Source organism: Salvia miltiorrhiza, unplaced genomic scaffold, assembly GCF_028751815.1.
Source record: "Salvia miltiorrhiza cultivar Shanhuang (shh) unplaced genomic scaffold, IMPLAD_Smil_shh original_scaffold_305, whole genome shotgun sequence".
In the NCBI taxonomy this organism is placed as follows: Eukaryota; Viridiplantae; Streptophyta; class Magnoliopsida; order Lamiales; family Lamiaceae; genus Salvia; species Salvia miltiorrhiza.
The window spans coordinates 82,693-100,146 of record NW_026651524.1 but is presented as its reverse complement, the minus strand read 5'-3'; the positions used below and the strand labels follow the sequence as shown (position 1 = coordinate 100,146).

The 17,454-nt window shown below is 32.8% G+C and overlaps 2 protein-coding genes and 1 long non-coding RNA gene across 3 annotated transcripts in view; 2 read left to right on the top strand and 1 right to left on the bottom strand.

The window, feature by feature from the left end:
* The window catches only part of LOC131004001 (uncharacterized), a 40,417-nt gene extending 34,975 nt beyond the window's left edge, over window positions 1-5,442 (top strand). Inside the window, exons 3-4 of the mRNA XM_057930572.1 lie at window positions 4,975-5,046; window positions 5,132-5,442. Coding sequence (XP_057786555.1) covers window positions 4,975-5,046; window positions 5,132-5,442 — 383 coding nt within the window. The remainder of the gene's footprint in view (window positions 1-4,974; window positions 5,047-5,131) is intronic.
* Window positions 5,443-6,951: 1,509 nt separating this feature from the next.
* Window positions 6,952-8,455, bottom strand: LOC131004019 (uncharacterized). The gene is made up of 3 exons (XR_009094882.1): window positions 8,411-8,455; window positions 8,264-8,321; window positions 6,952-7,084 (listed from the first exon to the last, which is right to left on the bottom strand). It is a non-coding gene; the product is annotated as an uncharacterized LOC131004019 (long non-coding RNA).
* Window positions 8,456-10,180: 1,725 nt separating this feature from the next.
* On the top strand, window positions 10,181-11,014 carry LOC131003999 (uncharacterized). The gene has a single exon (XM_057930571.1). The coding sequence runs from the start codon at window positions 10,181-10,183 to the stop codon at window positions 11,012-11,014; it is 834 nt and encodes a 277-aa protein (XP_057786554.1).
* The last annotated feature ends 6,440 nt before the right edge of the window (window positions 11,015-17,454 follow it).

Here is a 17,454-nt window from a genome sequence, read left to right as displayed (position 1 = left end):
TTGGGGGAGTTGGGGAGGGGGAGCAGTGGAGTTTGAACCCAGGACATCACTGTTCACACACAGGAGGTCGCACCGTTTGGTGTCTCCTTGGGGACATCATCATCACAACATTTATTATGTGCATCCTGCTCATCCGCATAAGGTAATTAATTAGGTGTTGTTTGTCATTTAATTAAGATGTTCACATGCATCTTCATATTTTTCTTCTTCCTCTACAGATAAAAGGTTAATTAACAACCTGGAGAAGCATATACTTTGAGAAAACACCACAAAAAAGCCTAGTCTACTTCTATCCAAATCCAGATGTCTAATATTAATTGCTTATTAATTACAACTATTATTTCAAGAAAACAGCCTCCCTAGTTTTTGACATCTTATACATGTAATGACAAATAAATGAAATTAACTAATCGTTTTCTGATTTGTATTGATTATAGAAGATTTTTTTTTTTCTCAGGCAAAGAAAGAATTTATTGCAACAGGTACCAGTAGTACCCAAAGAAAAGCAGGAGAGTACAAGAAAAAAGAAAACAAAACAGAGAAATCACAACAAAACAACACAACAGCATCCAGTTACGTCCAATAGATCTATATGGTAGCAACCCGCAAACTAGTTCAACAGGAAAAAAAAATGATTTATTTAATTTATTTTTAAATAAAAATAGAATTTAATTGTTTTACTGTATTGTCTATAGTACATTTTTTTTTGCATTTTTAATCTAATTTTATTTTTTTAAAATAAAAAAGTTACCAAAAATTACAAAAAGATAACTACAATGTGGACAATACAATAAAATAACTAAATCTTATTTTCATTTGAAAAAATAAGTTAAATAAAAATCAAATTTTTTCCTATTTAACTAATTATGGGTGGCCACAATATGGATATCTAGCATCACTCTCAAACAATATTAATCCGAAATTTATTTGTATGATATTCAGTTGGCCTTGTTTACTTCATCCGTCCCGCGAATCTTGAACAATATTCCTTTTCGGGTTGTCCCGCGAAATTTGAGCACTTTCTTTATATGGTAAAAGTATTATCCTTTATTCAGTTTTTTAGTTTTTTATCTACCACACTTAGCACACAAAAAACTAACTCCTTAAAATTCGTGCCGAAAAAAAATTGTTCAAGCTTCGCGGGACGACGGGAGTATCTTCATCTCAACGAAAGCGGTGCGTATTCCTTTTTGAGTCGTCTCAACGAAAGTGGTGCATTTTCTTTTTTTGATAATAATTTTACACAACAAATAATGTGATCTCACACACCTTTACACACTTTTACACTACAATCTTATTTTCCTTAATTAATCTCGTGCCGAAAAGAAGCGCACCGCTCTTTTTGAGACGGAGAGAGTATGATAAATCTATTGAATTAACGTGGAGAAAAAAATGCTATCAGCTAGAGAAAAGGTTGATTTTCCGTTTCGCCGTGAGAATACACTATGCATTAATTTACACATTTTATTATTCATATGTGCTTATAGTTTTTTTTTTTTTTTTAGAAATGTCATATGTGCTTATAGTTGTTATTAATTAATCACCCTAATTATAGAGATTTCTTTCTACATGATCAAGGCATGATATAGTCTAGATATTAAACCAAATTAGATTTGCCTTCCGTGCAATTTGCACACAAATATTTTATATTATTAAAAATTTTAAGTCATATATACAATTAGAAGTGAAATTAAAAGTGCCCTCTTGTTAAGTGAAAAATTAAATTTGTCCACTTCTAATAAAAACTTGATTCTATGCCCAAGTTTGAGTGAACTACCTAATTTACCATTTGATGTGGATAAGGTGTCATTGTTTTTATGTGAAAAGTGTGAGAATTGGTGTCAATTATTGTTCAAAAACCGAAAATTAGAGTTGAATGGTAGGTAGATTTTATTTTATTTTTTAATTTTAATACTGTCGGCTGCGTACTTTTAATTAATTAGGTGTTTTTGTTTTACTTATTATTATGCCCATTTATTATGAAAAAAGTTAAACAAAATACACGGTTCGACTTGAAATTAAATACTCGACACACGTATATAGGTTGCCACCCACAATTGAAGCTTGCCGACCGGCATGCTGAGCTTGCCGTCGGGCGGCAAGCTCTTTATTTTCCAAATTCGAGTCAATTACTTCATAGTACATCATTCTGCAGCTTTCTCACCTTTAAATTAATTCATGCGAATGTGTAGTCACATTTACTATAGTAAATCTAGTACAATAATGCATGACATGAATTTGATAAATAGTCGGAGAGCATTTATTATTTTGAAGCACCAAATATCTCCCAACAATGACTACAACTCCTTCCCCACTAGACAAACTCTACTACAGAGAGCCATGGTCAACAATCATAGAATCAATTATCTTGCAACAACTTAGGAAGGCCTATGATGAGGATAGATGGTTTCCATGGAACGATGATTTGAACAAAATTGCACTGCAAGAAGTTCACGATGAATTGTGCGGGCACCCTAATTATCTCACGATTAACTCATTGCCTAAATCAAACAAGTAATTGATTCAATTAATTGAATCCATTTCCAACTTCCAAAAACACCCAACCAAACATCGACTTAAATTCATCTTATGGCTACATTGCCAATATAAAGAGTTGCTGCAAAACTATATCTCATTTACATGAGCAATTTTTATTTATTTTTTGTTATATATATATATATATATATATATATATATATATAGGGAAGAGATCAATAGAGAATGCTAAATGTAGAGAGAAAGAGAAAGACGGTCTGAATAGGTCAATAATTTGACTGAATATGGCAATAATTTTACTGAACAGACATTTCACATGGGGTTCAAATCCCGAACGTGGCGTGTTTTATGAATATATGTCTATTCATACGGTCTCTTGATTTATTCGGTAAAGTTATTGACTTATTCAGAACGAACAAAAGAGAATTCTCCATTGATCCTAACCATATATATATATATATATAGGGAATGGTTCCAACGAGATTCCTTATATATGATGAGATTTTAAATATTAATTTGTAGGTGTTGACTTAATGTATTCTATGACTGATATTTGTTTGGAGGGAATTTATCTTGGTTCGAATTTTGGAGGGAACGAAAATTTTACTAATTTTTATATATCGTTATTCAACATATATAATAACGTATTCATTAGTCTCACATCTCACGAAAAATAGCAACCGCAAATCATTTCATATGAACCTATACAAAAATATTGATGTGCAACTCACATTTAATTACAATGCAACAAAGAACTAGAAGTTATACAAGTTTAAATTATTATTCATACAAATAACATATTTATAAAAAGAAGCATTACATATTATATCATAAGATTTTTATAATTACAAAATTATATCCGTGCAACCATGCATATAATATAACAACTGCAACTCCAATATATATACGTAGTATCTAATATGCCGCGTATGTAACTTCAATGCACGTCGTGTTCAACTTCAATATATTATAAAAAGTACTCATGTAATTACAAAATTATAATACTCATGTAATTACAAAATTAAATCCGTGCAACCATATAATATAATAAACGCAACTCTAATATACATAGTATCCAATATACATCATATGCAACATTAATATACATCGTGTGCAATTCTAAAATTATGTTCGTGCAACTATATAACCATATGCGATAACACAATAGGCAACTACCATTATGTGCACAACCTTATTGGTTTTCTTACACATACGTCTGGGCATGGCTTCCAATTATTATTAAGACTTTATTGCCGTCAAGTCCTAATAATATATTAATAATGTTTTTATAACTAAGTATTATCAAAGTAAAAAAAAAAATAATTATTACACGATAAACAGTCAAATAGAAATCGATGTGCAAATTTACATACACACACAATGGAACTCATAAATATAATTCATGCAACACAAAATATGTGAGTACATGAGACAATAATCATTATGCACATAACATCGTAAGAACAATGTAACACATTACATTTACCATTTCAAGATATGTTGCATGCAGCCGCAAGAGATGAAATATGGATTAGAAAAAAAAAGAGTGAAAGTAATGACACTAAAATATATTTTGGACGATATATATATAGGGTTGGGCTAGGGTGAAAACACCCTTAAGTGTTTAAAATAGGAATGGATCATAACCCTTGGATTATCTAATCTAACGGTGTGGATTTAATATTGTTGTAATATTCAATTCTAATCTAAACTGCTGCTAATTCACGCATATGCATCGAAAATGGGCTAATTGGTCATTTTAATTTTGGTTGTATATCTTCAATTCTTTAATTGAAACGGACGCCGAGATTCATGATGAATAGAAAAGGAAGCAGATCTTTAAATCATTTAATAGGAGAGAAGGCGGCACCTAAAAAGATTTCTCTCTTCCAATCAAAATTAATTAAAAAATTAGACAAAATGGAATGAACCCAATAGAGTAGGGTTAATTTTATTGTTTGCCCATTCTCATTGTCTTGTCTCACTTCATCGGTGTAATTTCTGGACTCTTTCAAATTAGGGCAGAAATTGTAACCCAGAAATTATATGAACCACAGTACCTATAGCATGAATCGTATGAACCACGTTGTGCGAGTATGATTCATTCTGTATTGTCGTATGAATCGTGGCCGCATAAGATGATTTATATGTATGAATCAATTGGTTTCCGTATGACCCAAAATGTATGTGTGAATCAGTTATAATATTGTATGAACCAAAATAATGTATAGCATGCATCTTTTATATTAATTCTATGAATTCATATGTGGTAAATAACAATATCATTATCTAACGTTATGAAATTTCATGTGAATTGTAGCGTATATTGCACATAATACGGGAAAATGTATAACCATTGGCAAGAGAAACGATGATGCCGATGAAAATAGAAGGAAAGAAGGTTTCAATCAAAATATCATGTATTAATTTTTATATTTTTAAGCGTAGTAAGAAATACAATTGTTCGTCTTGCTGCAGCACAGACAAATCATAGAAATGATGAATTCCTAAAGGATATGAAGCGTGCTATGATGGAAAGTATGTTACAAGGTATGTAAACACATAATTTTAATTTGCAAAGATTAATGTATAATAGCATTGCTGGAATTTTGAATTGGCCTTCCTTATGATTTAGGGGTCTTGAATAAGAGGAAGAAAATAGATGTTGTGGAGAATTCTGAGCAGGAGACGTCAGATGATTCGATAGAGAATGGTAGGTCTCCTGTTGTTGTCGTCAAAAAGACTAGGTATGAGAAACGCAAGGAATGGATGGTGAACTACAAAGAATGGGTTGTCAGACTGTATGAGGATTATCCGACATTGTTCACAAGGACCACTCCTTCTGTGTTGGTGAAAGCTGTGGAACAGATGAACGAGCAACAAAAGCATGAATCACATAGTTCATTGCATGAATTATTTTACATGATTCGGAATTCATACATTTGATTCGTGTTGTATCAACGATTGATTCATGCAATGTATTTTTGATTTGTACAATATCAAAACATAATTCATGCAGTTTACTGTGTATGAATCCAGACTTTGTTGATTCGTAGTATTTTTGTTCACGAGAAATATTATATATCTATCCCATATTACATGTTACTAATTGAACGTTCTTTCTCCCCAAGTAAAATAATGATGAACTAATTATTTGAATGAATCCAAACACTTATTACAGAAGCAAGTTTTTGTATTCAATTCTATGTGATGTTGTCGAATTAATCTGGAAAGCAAATAAGTAGACATGGATAGTTAGAAGAGAGAATTGAGGAGATTAACATACTAGACAACTCCATGCGAAGCTGAAAAATTACGAATTGATTTCTGGATTCAAAAGTGTTCTGTAATTTGCGTGTATGGAAAAGATAATCTCAAAAATAAGTAGGTATTTTACGTGTAGGTTAGGAATTAATTTGCAAAGATACATTCTAATCTTTTTGATGATGTAAGGATATGTTTTGATAAGGAAGAAAATAATGAATATATGGTAACTGATTATGATAACTTAAAATGACAAAATAATCCTCTCATCTAATAGGCGTTAGTTTTAAGGCTTATATCTAGGATGAAATCAAGCCATATGATCTAGGAAAATGAAAGGGTGAGATCCATTTTTATTTTATACAAAAAAATCTGTTTTTATTTTAGCCCACCTCTATATATATATATATATATATATATATATATATATATATTAATATTTATATTTATTAGATAAATACTTAATCGATAATTACTAACCAGACTCTGCTGCAGAATACGACTCGACTGAGACCCTCCAACGTGCCGACTGATCCCTGTACCAACTCCATCGGGCTCAGAGTATCGGTTCTCACGTGCGCGCCTAGAAACGGCCTTAACCTCATCTTGATCCCAGTATGCCTTGAGTCCCGTCCAAAAGGTGTCGGACATGCCCAGCGGTGTCTCCATGATCTCCCCTGCCTCGGTCTTCTGCTTGAGCTGTCTCTTATACTCGCTCATGTTGTCACTGTACCTTTTGCGGGCCTTTTCTAACCACATGTTTTTCACATCAGCCTCATCATCAGGGTTCCAAGTAAACTCTTTCTGTTGAATATATTGGTGAAATTAATATAACATTTTAACAATATATAATGTTAAATTTATATATAGTAGAAATTCATTTACCTTGAATTCCTCAAAATACAACTCCTGCACCGTTGGCGGAGTTAACTTCCACGTGTACCCGCCTGGGTTCGGAATCCTCTTAAACGAGTTCGTGCAGTAGGTGGAGATCCCCGGGGGCTCGATCAACTTACTGTACCAATATATCAAAATAATTTAAAGAATTTCTTGATATAGACAAATAATGATTTAAATAAAAATACTTACCCAACAGTATTCCTCTGAAAGAGGATCCTCCCGTCGCGCCTAATACACTCGGCCCTAATCTGCGCCACTGATTTGCCTTTAGGCCTTCTAGACCCAGATGTAGCAGCGCTCTGTGGAGGGGAACCAGACTCTGGAGTAGCGGAAATATACGGCCCAGAGCCTGAGGAGGACTGTGCCTCAGGCCCAGAAGACCGACTACCAAACCCCAACAATCCTCTACGATGAGACATGGTACCTATTTCAAATTGATTCAAATAAGTATAGACACAACCTGTATACAGTGATCAAAATAACACTCATGTCACAGAAATTGATTAAGATAAGTATAGACAGTATGTAAATTGCAGGAAGTTTCTAATCACACATGAATAACAAGCATAAACAAATACATTGCCAAATAACCTCAACTACTGTCATCATCATTACTGGCGTCGTCATCAGATGTCAACGGTTGGTCGTCGTCTTCTGGGTCATCGTCATGCTTCCCCTTGATAACACCAGTTCGTGTAATTGTGGACAAATCCACGCCTAGTAACATGTTCTCTGACTGTAGGTACAGATGCAAATACTTTATTCTTACACTTCCTACACGGGCACCTAATGTTACCAATTCCATCTGTATACGCTGTTTGATTTATAGCAAACTCGAGGAAACTCTCAAGTCTCGTTTCAAATGCAGCACGATCATTGTATCTCGCGTACATCCACGATCGATTATCACTCATTCTTGCAAATTCTAATTGAAAATAAAAATAAATCAAATACAATAAATTACTTGAATCTAAGAAAATTTCGACAGGATAACCCCACTATCCTAACTACCAAGTGCTCGACTCTACCAGCAACTATAGTGACCATAGTGGTCCTAATTTACTAAACCTATACTAGGTCTACCCGGCCCCCAATGTCGAAACAATAATAAAATAACATATAAAACAATAAAAAAATAAGGTAATAAAAGCAAACACAATCATTTGTTGGGAGAAGATCCTTAAGAAATAATCAATTTCTATCCCAAAGGGAGAAGATCCTTAAGAAATTGATTAAATCTATCCCACAATATATAATAACATATCATTTCATCCAAAACAGAAAATCAATTTAAAATTAATCTAATTAACAAATTAATTTCAATTAATCTAATTAACAAATTAATTTCAATTAATCATACTTTAAACATCCTATAAAGTAACTATAGTTAAATCAATTCATAATTAATCTAATTACCAAATTAATTTCAATTAATCATACTTTAAACATCCAATAAAGTAATTATAGTTAAATCAATTCAAAATTAATCTAATTACCAAATTAATTTCAATTAATCATACTTTAAACATCCTATAAAGTAATTAGAATTATGTTAATTTTAATCAAACAAATAAATAAAAGTCTATTAAAAACGAAAGTGTACCGTAGGAGTCGACGGCGGAACCGTGCGGTGGCAGGAGCGGTGAGACGGCAGGATTGGCCTGCAATTAGGAGGAGAAAGATGAAGAGAGGATGAGAGGGTGAGAGAGAGAGAGAGAGACAGAGAGAGAGAAGGAAAGAAGGGGCTTACCTTGACGGAGGCGACGGCGGCGACTGGCGACAGCGACGGCGACAGGCGGCGGCAGCAGCAGGGCAGGGGGGGGGGGGGCAGGGGGGAGGCGCGAGGGGGGCGAGGGGGGGATCTGTTCTGGAGGAGAGAGGGTTAGGGCAATGATTTTGGGCTTTAAAATTAGCGGCAGCCCATTACCGCCGCTGAAGCCCGACCCGCACTCTTTTTACCAGCGGCAATCTTACCGCCGCTAATCACCGGCGGTAGATGCCGCCGCTATTTGTTAAATAGTAAAAAAAATTAAAAAAACAAATTCCCGGCGGCCTGAATATTTACCGGCCGCTATGCCGCCGGTGATCACCGGCGGTGACGTTGCCGCCGGTATCAACGCCATATATTCAAAAACTACGGGTCGGCAGCTCCGCCGCCGGTAATCGCCGGCGGCGAGGCTGCCGCCGGTAAATCCTGCCGGTAAATCGGCGCTTTTTTGTAGTGGACAGAGATTAGTAGAAAATGTCAGCGAAAATTGATAGAATAATGAGTTTACTTTTTTTTTATAAAGAATTTGTGTTGTTTACGCAGAGAATGGATGAATTCTATGGCTTTATTTCTTTTTAAGGGTTTTTGTTGTTTTACGCAGTGGGTGTGGAATGGTTCCTCTTTTAATTTTCTTTCATCTTTTGTCAATTTTTTTTTTATAGAAATTAAAATGTTGACATGTACATGCCACTTAAATAATAATAGGCCATATAGACGTCAAATCAATTTTAATTTGATCGAAATTGTTCGTCATGGAAAAATAAAAAAAATACTAAGTTTGTGTATTTAAATTTAAAAAATAAAGTTCATGGGAAAAACAAAAAAATGCTAAAAGTTCGTGTATTTACACGCTAATAACCCTAAAATAAACTCTCACCACCGTTTGTTCTAAAAAAATACGAGTGATCTGTAATTGTATTATGGTTTCATATCTTATAAGAAAAATAGAATTTCGAGAAATTTTGCAGCTTGCTCAAGAGTACATGTTGGTTGGAGTTTGCGAATCGCGCAGCTCATAGCCTTGATAAGCCTGTTGTGCATCATAATTCATACGCAATCTACATGTTGACTGGTAATTTTCCTTTGTGGTTGATCGATATTGTAAGTGAAGATCTTAATTAATCAATAATAATACAATATCTTCTTCCCTTTATAAAAATGTAAACGAGAAAATAGCGAATAATTTTAATAATTTTACAAACAAAGAAAATATTTTTAACAACTTTTTATCAAGAAAAATAAATTTATTATTAATAAAATATTTTTGATGTACCATGTTTGTAAAGAAGATAATTGTCTAGTCTATATCTATATAATACTCCCTCCGTCCACGAAATGAGTACCCATTTGTGGACGGCACGGGTTTTAAGAAATGTATTGAATGTGGTGTTAGTGGAATAAGGGTCCCACTTTTAATGGTATCTTTAATGTTTAATTAAATAAAGAACTTAAATTTAATTAAATAAAGCATTTAAGTAAAGAAACTGAAAGGACAACTCGAATCAAACCAATCTGACGTGGATCAAAATCTAAATTTGATTGGAATTAAATTGAAGGCACGGATAACTAAAATTAACATCACTTAAACTGATTCACCTTACAGACATGACCAAAATAGTGGAGGGAATTTTTCAACTAATTCAAAATTTCCCTCATTTAACACACCATAAATACAATCATTTAAAGGCATAAATGCAGTCTGCATTCTAAGCTTCTCTCACTTTAAAGAACATAAATGCAAGAGAAGCTACAATGGCTGAACAGAGAAAGGGAAATTTATCAACACTAGAGCGTAATAAAGTCGCTCAATTTCTCCTTCAAAAAAGCTGCAACGGAAAGCTGAATCATGGAGCTCAAAAAGAGGCTTCTACATCTTTTGGTATCACCCGAAAATCAATCTACAAGATCTGGAAAATTGCAGAGCAGCAACTAGTCTCTGGAAACCCTGTCATATTGCTGCCAAGAAAACAAGGTAATCAACACAAGGATAGAATGAAACTTGATGTAGAAAAAGTTAGAAACCTTTCTGTGCTTCAAAGGTTTACAATAAGAAAGATGGCAGTACATCTTAGTGTTAGCAAAAGCCAAGTTGGCAACTGGATAAAGGAAAGGCAGATAAGGGCACACACAAGTGCAATAAAGCCAACACTTAATGAGGTGAACAAGCTTGCAAGGCTACGTTGGAGTTTGAGTCATTTGAGTCCAGATATATCAAATGGAAAGCTGGATTTTACAGGAATGCACAACACAATTCACATAGACGAAAAATGGTTTTATATCACAAAGTGCTCAGATAGGTACTATCTTCTTCCAGATGAAGAAGATCCCTACAGATCATGTAAGTCGAAAAGATTCATCACTAAAGTGATGTTCATGTGCGCTGTTACCAGACCACTATATTCAAGTGATGGGGAGCTCATATTCGATGGAAAAATTGGAATATTTCCATTCACTACAAAGGAGCCAGCAAAAAGAAATTCCAAGAACAGATTAAAGGGCACATTGGAGACCAAACCAATTCAAGCTATCACAAAGTCAGTCATAAAGGACTGTATCATCAAACAGGTAGTAATTTTCTGTTTATGAACTACTATCAGACAAGATTTATGTCATCACTTAGTTTATTCAATTTAAACTCCAGATTATACCTGCCATTAAAGCTAAATGGCCTCCCTGTGCAAGCAAACACATCATCATTCAACAAGATAATGCAAAACCTCATATTGATCCTAATGATGAGGATTTCAAAGCAGCTGCAAATGAAGATGGATTCAGTATGAAACTGGTATGCCAACCACCCAATTCTCCCGACTCAAATGTGAACGATCTTGGATTTTTCAGAGCCATACAATCACTGCAAGATGATAAGCATGCAAATGGTGTAGATGATTTATTAAGGTACCGTATTTTTCTGTCATAGGACCAGTCAACGGCCCAACCATCAAGTAAAGATGGTGGAGTTTCAGGCTCCACACTGGCAGATTCGATTGGAACTCGAATCCCATCACCGGCGAAGCCATCAAGAACGAAACTCGGAGTTTCGAGCACCACCGTCTCAGATTCGACTGCCTGAACTCGAATCCCATCATCGGGCCAAGAACGAAACTCGGAGTTTCGGGCACCACCGTCTCAGATTCGACTGCCTGAACTCGAATCCCATCATCGGCGAAGCCATCAAGAATGAAACTCGGAGTTTCGGGCACCACCGTCTCAGATTCGACTGCCTGAACTCGAATCCCATCATCGGCGAAGCCATCAAGAACGAAACTCGGAGTTTCGGGCACCACCGTCTCAGATTCGACTGCCTGAACTCGAATCCCATCATCGACAAAGTAACCAAGGACGAACGAGCACCACCGTGTCAGATTCGATTGGCTGAAGTCGAGTCCCATCGTCGGCGAAGCCATTAAGGACGAAAGTCGGAGTTTGGGGCACCACCGTGTTAGATTCGACTGGAATTCGAATCCCATCACCGGCGACGCCACCAACACCGAAATTGTCCATGGAAGAGAGTAGATCTGAGGAAGGTCTCTGTATCGAAGGACTTGGATTTGAGACGGCTAGGGTTTGTGTTCTTCAAAAAGAGGAACTCGAATTTGGGTGAGTATCATAATTCAGCGGACAAAACTAAATAGGGCTGAAATGGATTTTAACTTAGTTGTAATTAGGAGTAGTTGATTAATTTTTGTAGTTGAGGTCGATTAAGTAATTGTAATTAAGGTGGGACCTACAATGGTAACTATGATAAATAAAGAGCACTATTAAGGGTATTAATTATGTGGGGTACACTTGCTAAAAAAGGAAAGGAAATGGGTACTCATTTCGTGGACGGACGAAAAAGGAAATACGGGTACTCATTTCGTGGACGGAGGGAGTATATAAAAGAAGAGTTTTCTCCTTTCATTTTTTCTCTCTCTTTTTCCATCAATTTTTTCACCATTTTTTTAATTTTAATTATTTTCTAAATATCGTAAAATTTAATATATAAAGAAATATTCAATATGCATCTTAAGTTTATATTCGTAACAAGATTATTAATATGGTATAAAAATCATCAAAAATGAATTTCAACGAATAAGTTATTAAAATTTTTAAACATTTTATTTTCTTTATTTTTGTTAAAATTTTACAACTTTTTTATTTATGTCTGTGTATAAAAATATTTATTTATTTATTATTATGTGGAACATTCTATAATAATAATGTGTATATTAATTTTCATTATTAAATAATTTAAAATTATTTAACAATTATAATTATCATTACACTTTATATATAATTGAAAATTACTTTTTTAAATTTAAAATTTTATTGAGTAATTGATATTTTATTTTAAAATCATATTTTATATTTATTTATATTTTAATTCTATTTAATATTTATATTTATTTATTTAAAATATCAATTAATTTCGATTTCGCCGTGCATCGCACGGATGGGCGTACTAGTATTTCTTAATACAGTGGTTAATTATTAAGATATGTCCGATGTTTTATTGTAGAAATCTTCATTAAAACTTAATTTTTTAATTTTTTAACAACATTGAACATTTCTATTTGTAAAATATTTGGATTGCACGGGCGAAAAATTATCCCCTTTATAATAAAGATTAAAAACAAAGCACTTTAATTAGTGCCTGAAAGAATGACTAATCCATAAAACATGTGGTGATATGTGTTGTAACAACGAATGTAAGTACGAAAGATGAAACACAGAGAATGCTAACCCAGTTCGGTTAAACAACCTACGTCTGAGGTTTCTCGCTCAGGAAAAATTATCCACTATATTAAGTTAAGATGTACAAATGACTTACACAATAAGACACCCGTCTTACTTAGCCTCTACATCTTCCCAAAACCTCATCAACGGTGAATAATTGAAAGCTAGATAACGACTAACTTTCTAGGCACACCTAATCCCTTAAGAAACAAGAACCAACAATAAATAAGAGTTAACATACGCTTAAGTGTATAACTCACAAACACTCTTCTGTTAGGAAATAAATGTAATGTATCAGTGAAAGTACTACAGACTGTACAAGTCCGGGGGACACCTAGCAGGAACAAGAATTCTCGACTACATTGCGAGAGCTGTTATGAACGAAAATCCCCCAGCCATCTTGAACGAAATATGACCTCTTTATATAGATATCAAGCCTCCTATCTTCCCTTGTTGCCCTAGTTAATTCTTTCCTAGTCGTAGATGAAAACTAGAGTTCTAGCTTGATGAGAACTCTGCTTGGATGATCTTGATCTATCTGTAATTATGCTCCAATAAGACCTTATTAAATCTGTAAAATCGTGGCCATGTATATCCAAAATAATCATACAAGATACCTTAAAGATATCTGTTAAAAATTGCAAGTATGAAGGCTCTAAATGTCTCAACTGCTACTTAGAACATTCGAAGATACTGACCAAATATTGTTCTAACTTTAAGAAGAACATATGCGGATACTATCACTAGTCTACACAATGAATACACAGAACCGATCACCTACCCACCGTGGGCAAGCATAACGTGCCCACCACTAATGTGGCAATTGTAATTATAGTAAGATAATTTTAATTAGAGTAAGATTTATTAGTTATCTTTCCTAATTAAAATTGCCACATCAGTGATGGGCACGTTATGCTTGCCCACGGTGGGTAGGTGAACAATAGAATACAAATTTTACTCTAACAGTGCCCATATCTTTGAACAGATTTTCTTTATTTCTATTGCTGATTAAATTTTGCTCCGATCCCACCTCGCCTATGAACAAGTACTAATAGCATATTATTGTCCTTGAACAAGACCAACTACAATTCTATTTATTCCAAGATTTAAAAAACAGTTTTTGAACTTTCAAAGATTTTTTGCGAGATTGTTCAACCCTTTTCCAAAGACTTGGTAGCTGAGTCTAAGTAGCTTATACAATGTTATAAAATCTAAACTTGTGACTGAATCAGGGGTCACACTTTGGCAAGATTAGTAGTTTCTTATTTTTGTTATTATTAGTAAATTCAAATTGATTTTGCCCTAGATTCCACAACGGGCACGTAAAAAAAGTTACTTGTATGAACATAATCACAAAATGAAAGATTTTTTTTTAAAAGTACCTATAATTGTCACTCAAGATGAGTTCAAAGCAGCTCAACCTAAAAGGCTAAAACATGTTACAAAAAAATTATTTGAGTTAATTAATACACGCAAATCTAAATAGCATTAATATAAGTATTGTGACCTGTTCCCCTCAAAACGAAAATAAAGAAAAAAGTATTGTCACTTGTTTACATCAACGTACTGTTTTTAAATAGGCAATGAGTTTTATTAATTCTAAAACCTAACTGGCAAAATATTGATTGTATCTTAAACTTCATTTTCTTAGAGATTTGGTACCAATTAAAGTCGACGATTAATCAGTCTCAAGTCAAAACCTCTCATCTTAAATCTTAATCATGTTACTTTGATAATTAACTGATTGATCTGTTTCGTCTTAATTAAGACTTTTCTTATCATCCAATTACTTATCTATCGTAAAATAGTACTCACTTTTAAAGTAGCAAAAAACTCTCATTTTATCTCGGTGCAATGTAAGGATTGGCCCTTGTGGCTTTTGTAGATTGTATCCCATAATGCCAAATGCCAATTGATTTATAAAATCAAGTCTTTTATCAAAAAAAGTTAGAATTTCACTTTTCATGCATGTTGTATTTATATGTTATTGAGCAAGTATATGTAAGTATATGTAATACATATATTATATGCTATAGTAAAATACGAGATGATATGTTATTTTAGACCCAAGAATCTGAAAAGATAAAACTATATATAATCAATCAAATTTCTTATTAAATTTGTATTTTTGTAATTACACTTTATAAATACACAATAATATAAACATATTATGTACTGATAAAATATTATGCGTGATCGAACATACAACAAAAATAAAATTGAATTGTGTAAGTCCCATCGTCCCTTATCTATATTTTAAAATATTATATTTGTTCCCATTGATAAATTTCAATGTGATTGCTCTGAAGTTGACAAATTGGATTAATTGCATCTCATACATCCAGGGACGGAGCCGGGGGGGCTCCCCCTCCCAAATTTTGAGTTTTTTTTTTTTTTTTTTTTTTTTTTTAAATTTTAAATTTTAAAATATATATAGATATATGTTTATACCTATTATAAAATAATTTTGTTTTATAAAAGAGTATTTGGTTATTATATTATCTCATATATATACTTAATTTAAGGATAATTTTGTTATTTAAAACTATATAATCTATGAAATATTGCTTGTTATTATTACTATTATACTTGTCTTTTGATAAAAAATGCCTAATATGTATGAAATGCTAAAAAAATTATAATGTATTGAAACTAATTTGTAATATATAGAAAATATATAATCTATGAACATGTTGTTTGTTATTATTATTATTATTATGCTTGCCTTTTAATAAAATATGTCTTAAATATACGGAATGTCCAAAAAAAGTTTTGTGATATATTGAAACTATATAATCTATGAAAATATTGTTCGTTATTATTAGTATTATGCTCGTATTTTAATAAAAAAATACCTTAAATATACAGAATGCCCAAAAAAAATTTCTCGCCCCCGTGCAAGTTCAGCCCCCCCCCCCCCCCCCCCGAACTTAATTCCTGGCTCCGTCCCTGCATACATCATATATACTTCCTCCCTTCTTTACTAAATGTCTTACTTTGATATTTTTTATTCAATACTAAATGTTTCTATTTCATAATTTTAGAGTATAATTATGACATTCCTTTTATTTTATCTTTATTCAATATTTTTTAGAATATATATAGTAATTAGTTGTATATATGTATTTATCATAATAACTAATAAAGTTATAAATATAAATTTTCTTGTTACATTAATATATAAAATTTGACTGTTGTAAACACTTAATAAAAACGAAGGAAACATTGCATATCGGACTAAGAGGGTGTTTGGCTGAGCTTATAAGCTCCTCAAAACAGCTTATAAAGCTGTTTAGGAGCTTATAAGCTCATTCGAAGTGTTTGACAAAATAAACTCCTAAACAGCTTATAAGCTCCAAAAATAAGTTCCAAGAGCTTATAAGCTCCTAAAAAAATATCTCTACCCCAACTTATTTTTTTATAATCTCATATGCAATAATCATTTTACAAATATTTTTCAACTAAAATTTATTATTTTCATCATATATCATTCAAGTTCATTTTTCTTCGATTTTCTCTCTTTAAAAAAATATTTTCTCTCTCTAGCAAAAAAATTCTCCCTCTAATTTATAAGCTCAATTATCCAAATACTTTGACAACTTATAAGCTCTTAAAAATTACATCTTATAAGCTCTTGAAACATATTATAAGCTCAAAGAGCTTATAAGCTCTCTAAAATAAGCTTAGCCAAACACCCTCTAAATTGCAGCATGTACTAAACGAAGTCAATTTGGATCTTCCTAAAAGCTTGTTAAACGTGTCTTAACACGCAAATATATCAACGTGAGCTTCAAATAACCAATCAAAATTTGAAAATTTTATTATTTTGACAATCGACTTAGAAATTAGAGTGATCCATCAATACGTCAAACAAGATAATAATTAATTATCAACTTTTACGATGGACATTAACTAGTCACGATCTAAAGGCACACTTAAGTCAAGGCAAGGGTCGATAATGACGAGATTAATGGGATATAATTGTACCCGATTGCTTAATGATAGATTTCAAAGTTATAAGTATTCATTACTTAGTTTCTATAAACCGTAGTTGAGTAGTTCCCAAACAATTCATTTCAAAAATATCAATTTACATTGTAGACCTAAAATATGATTCTTTGAAATTGTTGTGATCGTCTTCTAAAATTGAAAAGTAGGAAGTTTCCTTTCTTTGTTTTACAGCTTTAATATTTGTTCTGTAATATTTGAATACACTTAGCCATTATAAAATATATGCCAAAAATATTTAAAGGGACATTTTAGTCATAAATAGTTTCCATAAAATTTCAAGGGTATTATGGCAGCCA

Bases quoted from the DNA above. Each gene is read 5' to 3' on its own strand.
- LOC131003999 (XM_057930571.1), top strand. From the start codon at position 10,181: ATGGCTGAACAGAGAAAGGGAAATTTATCAACACTAGAGCGTAATAAA.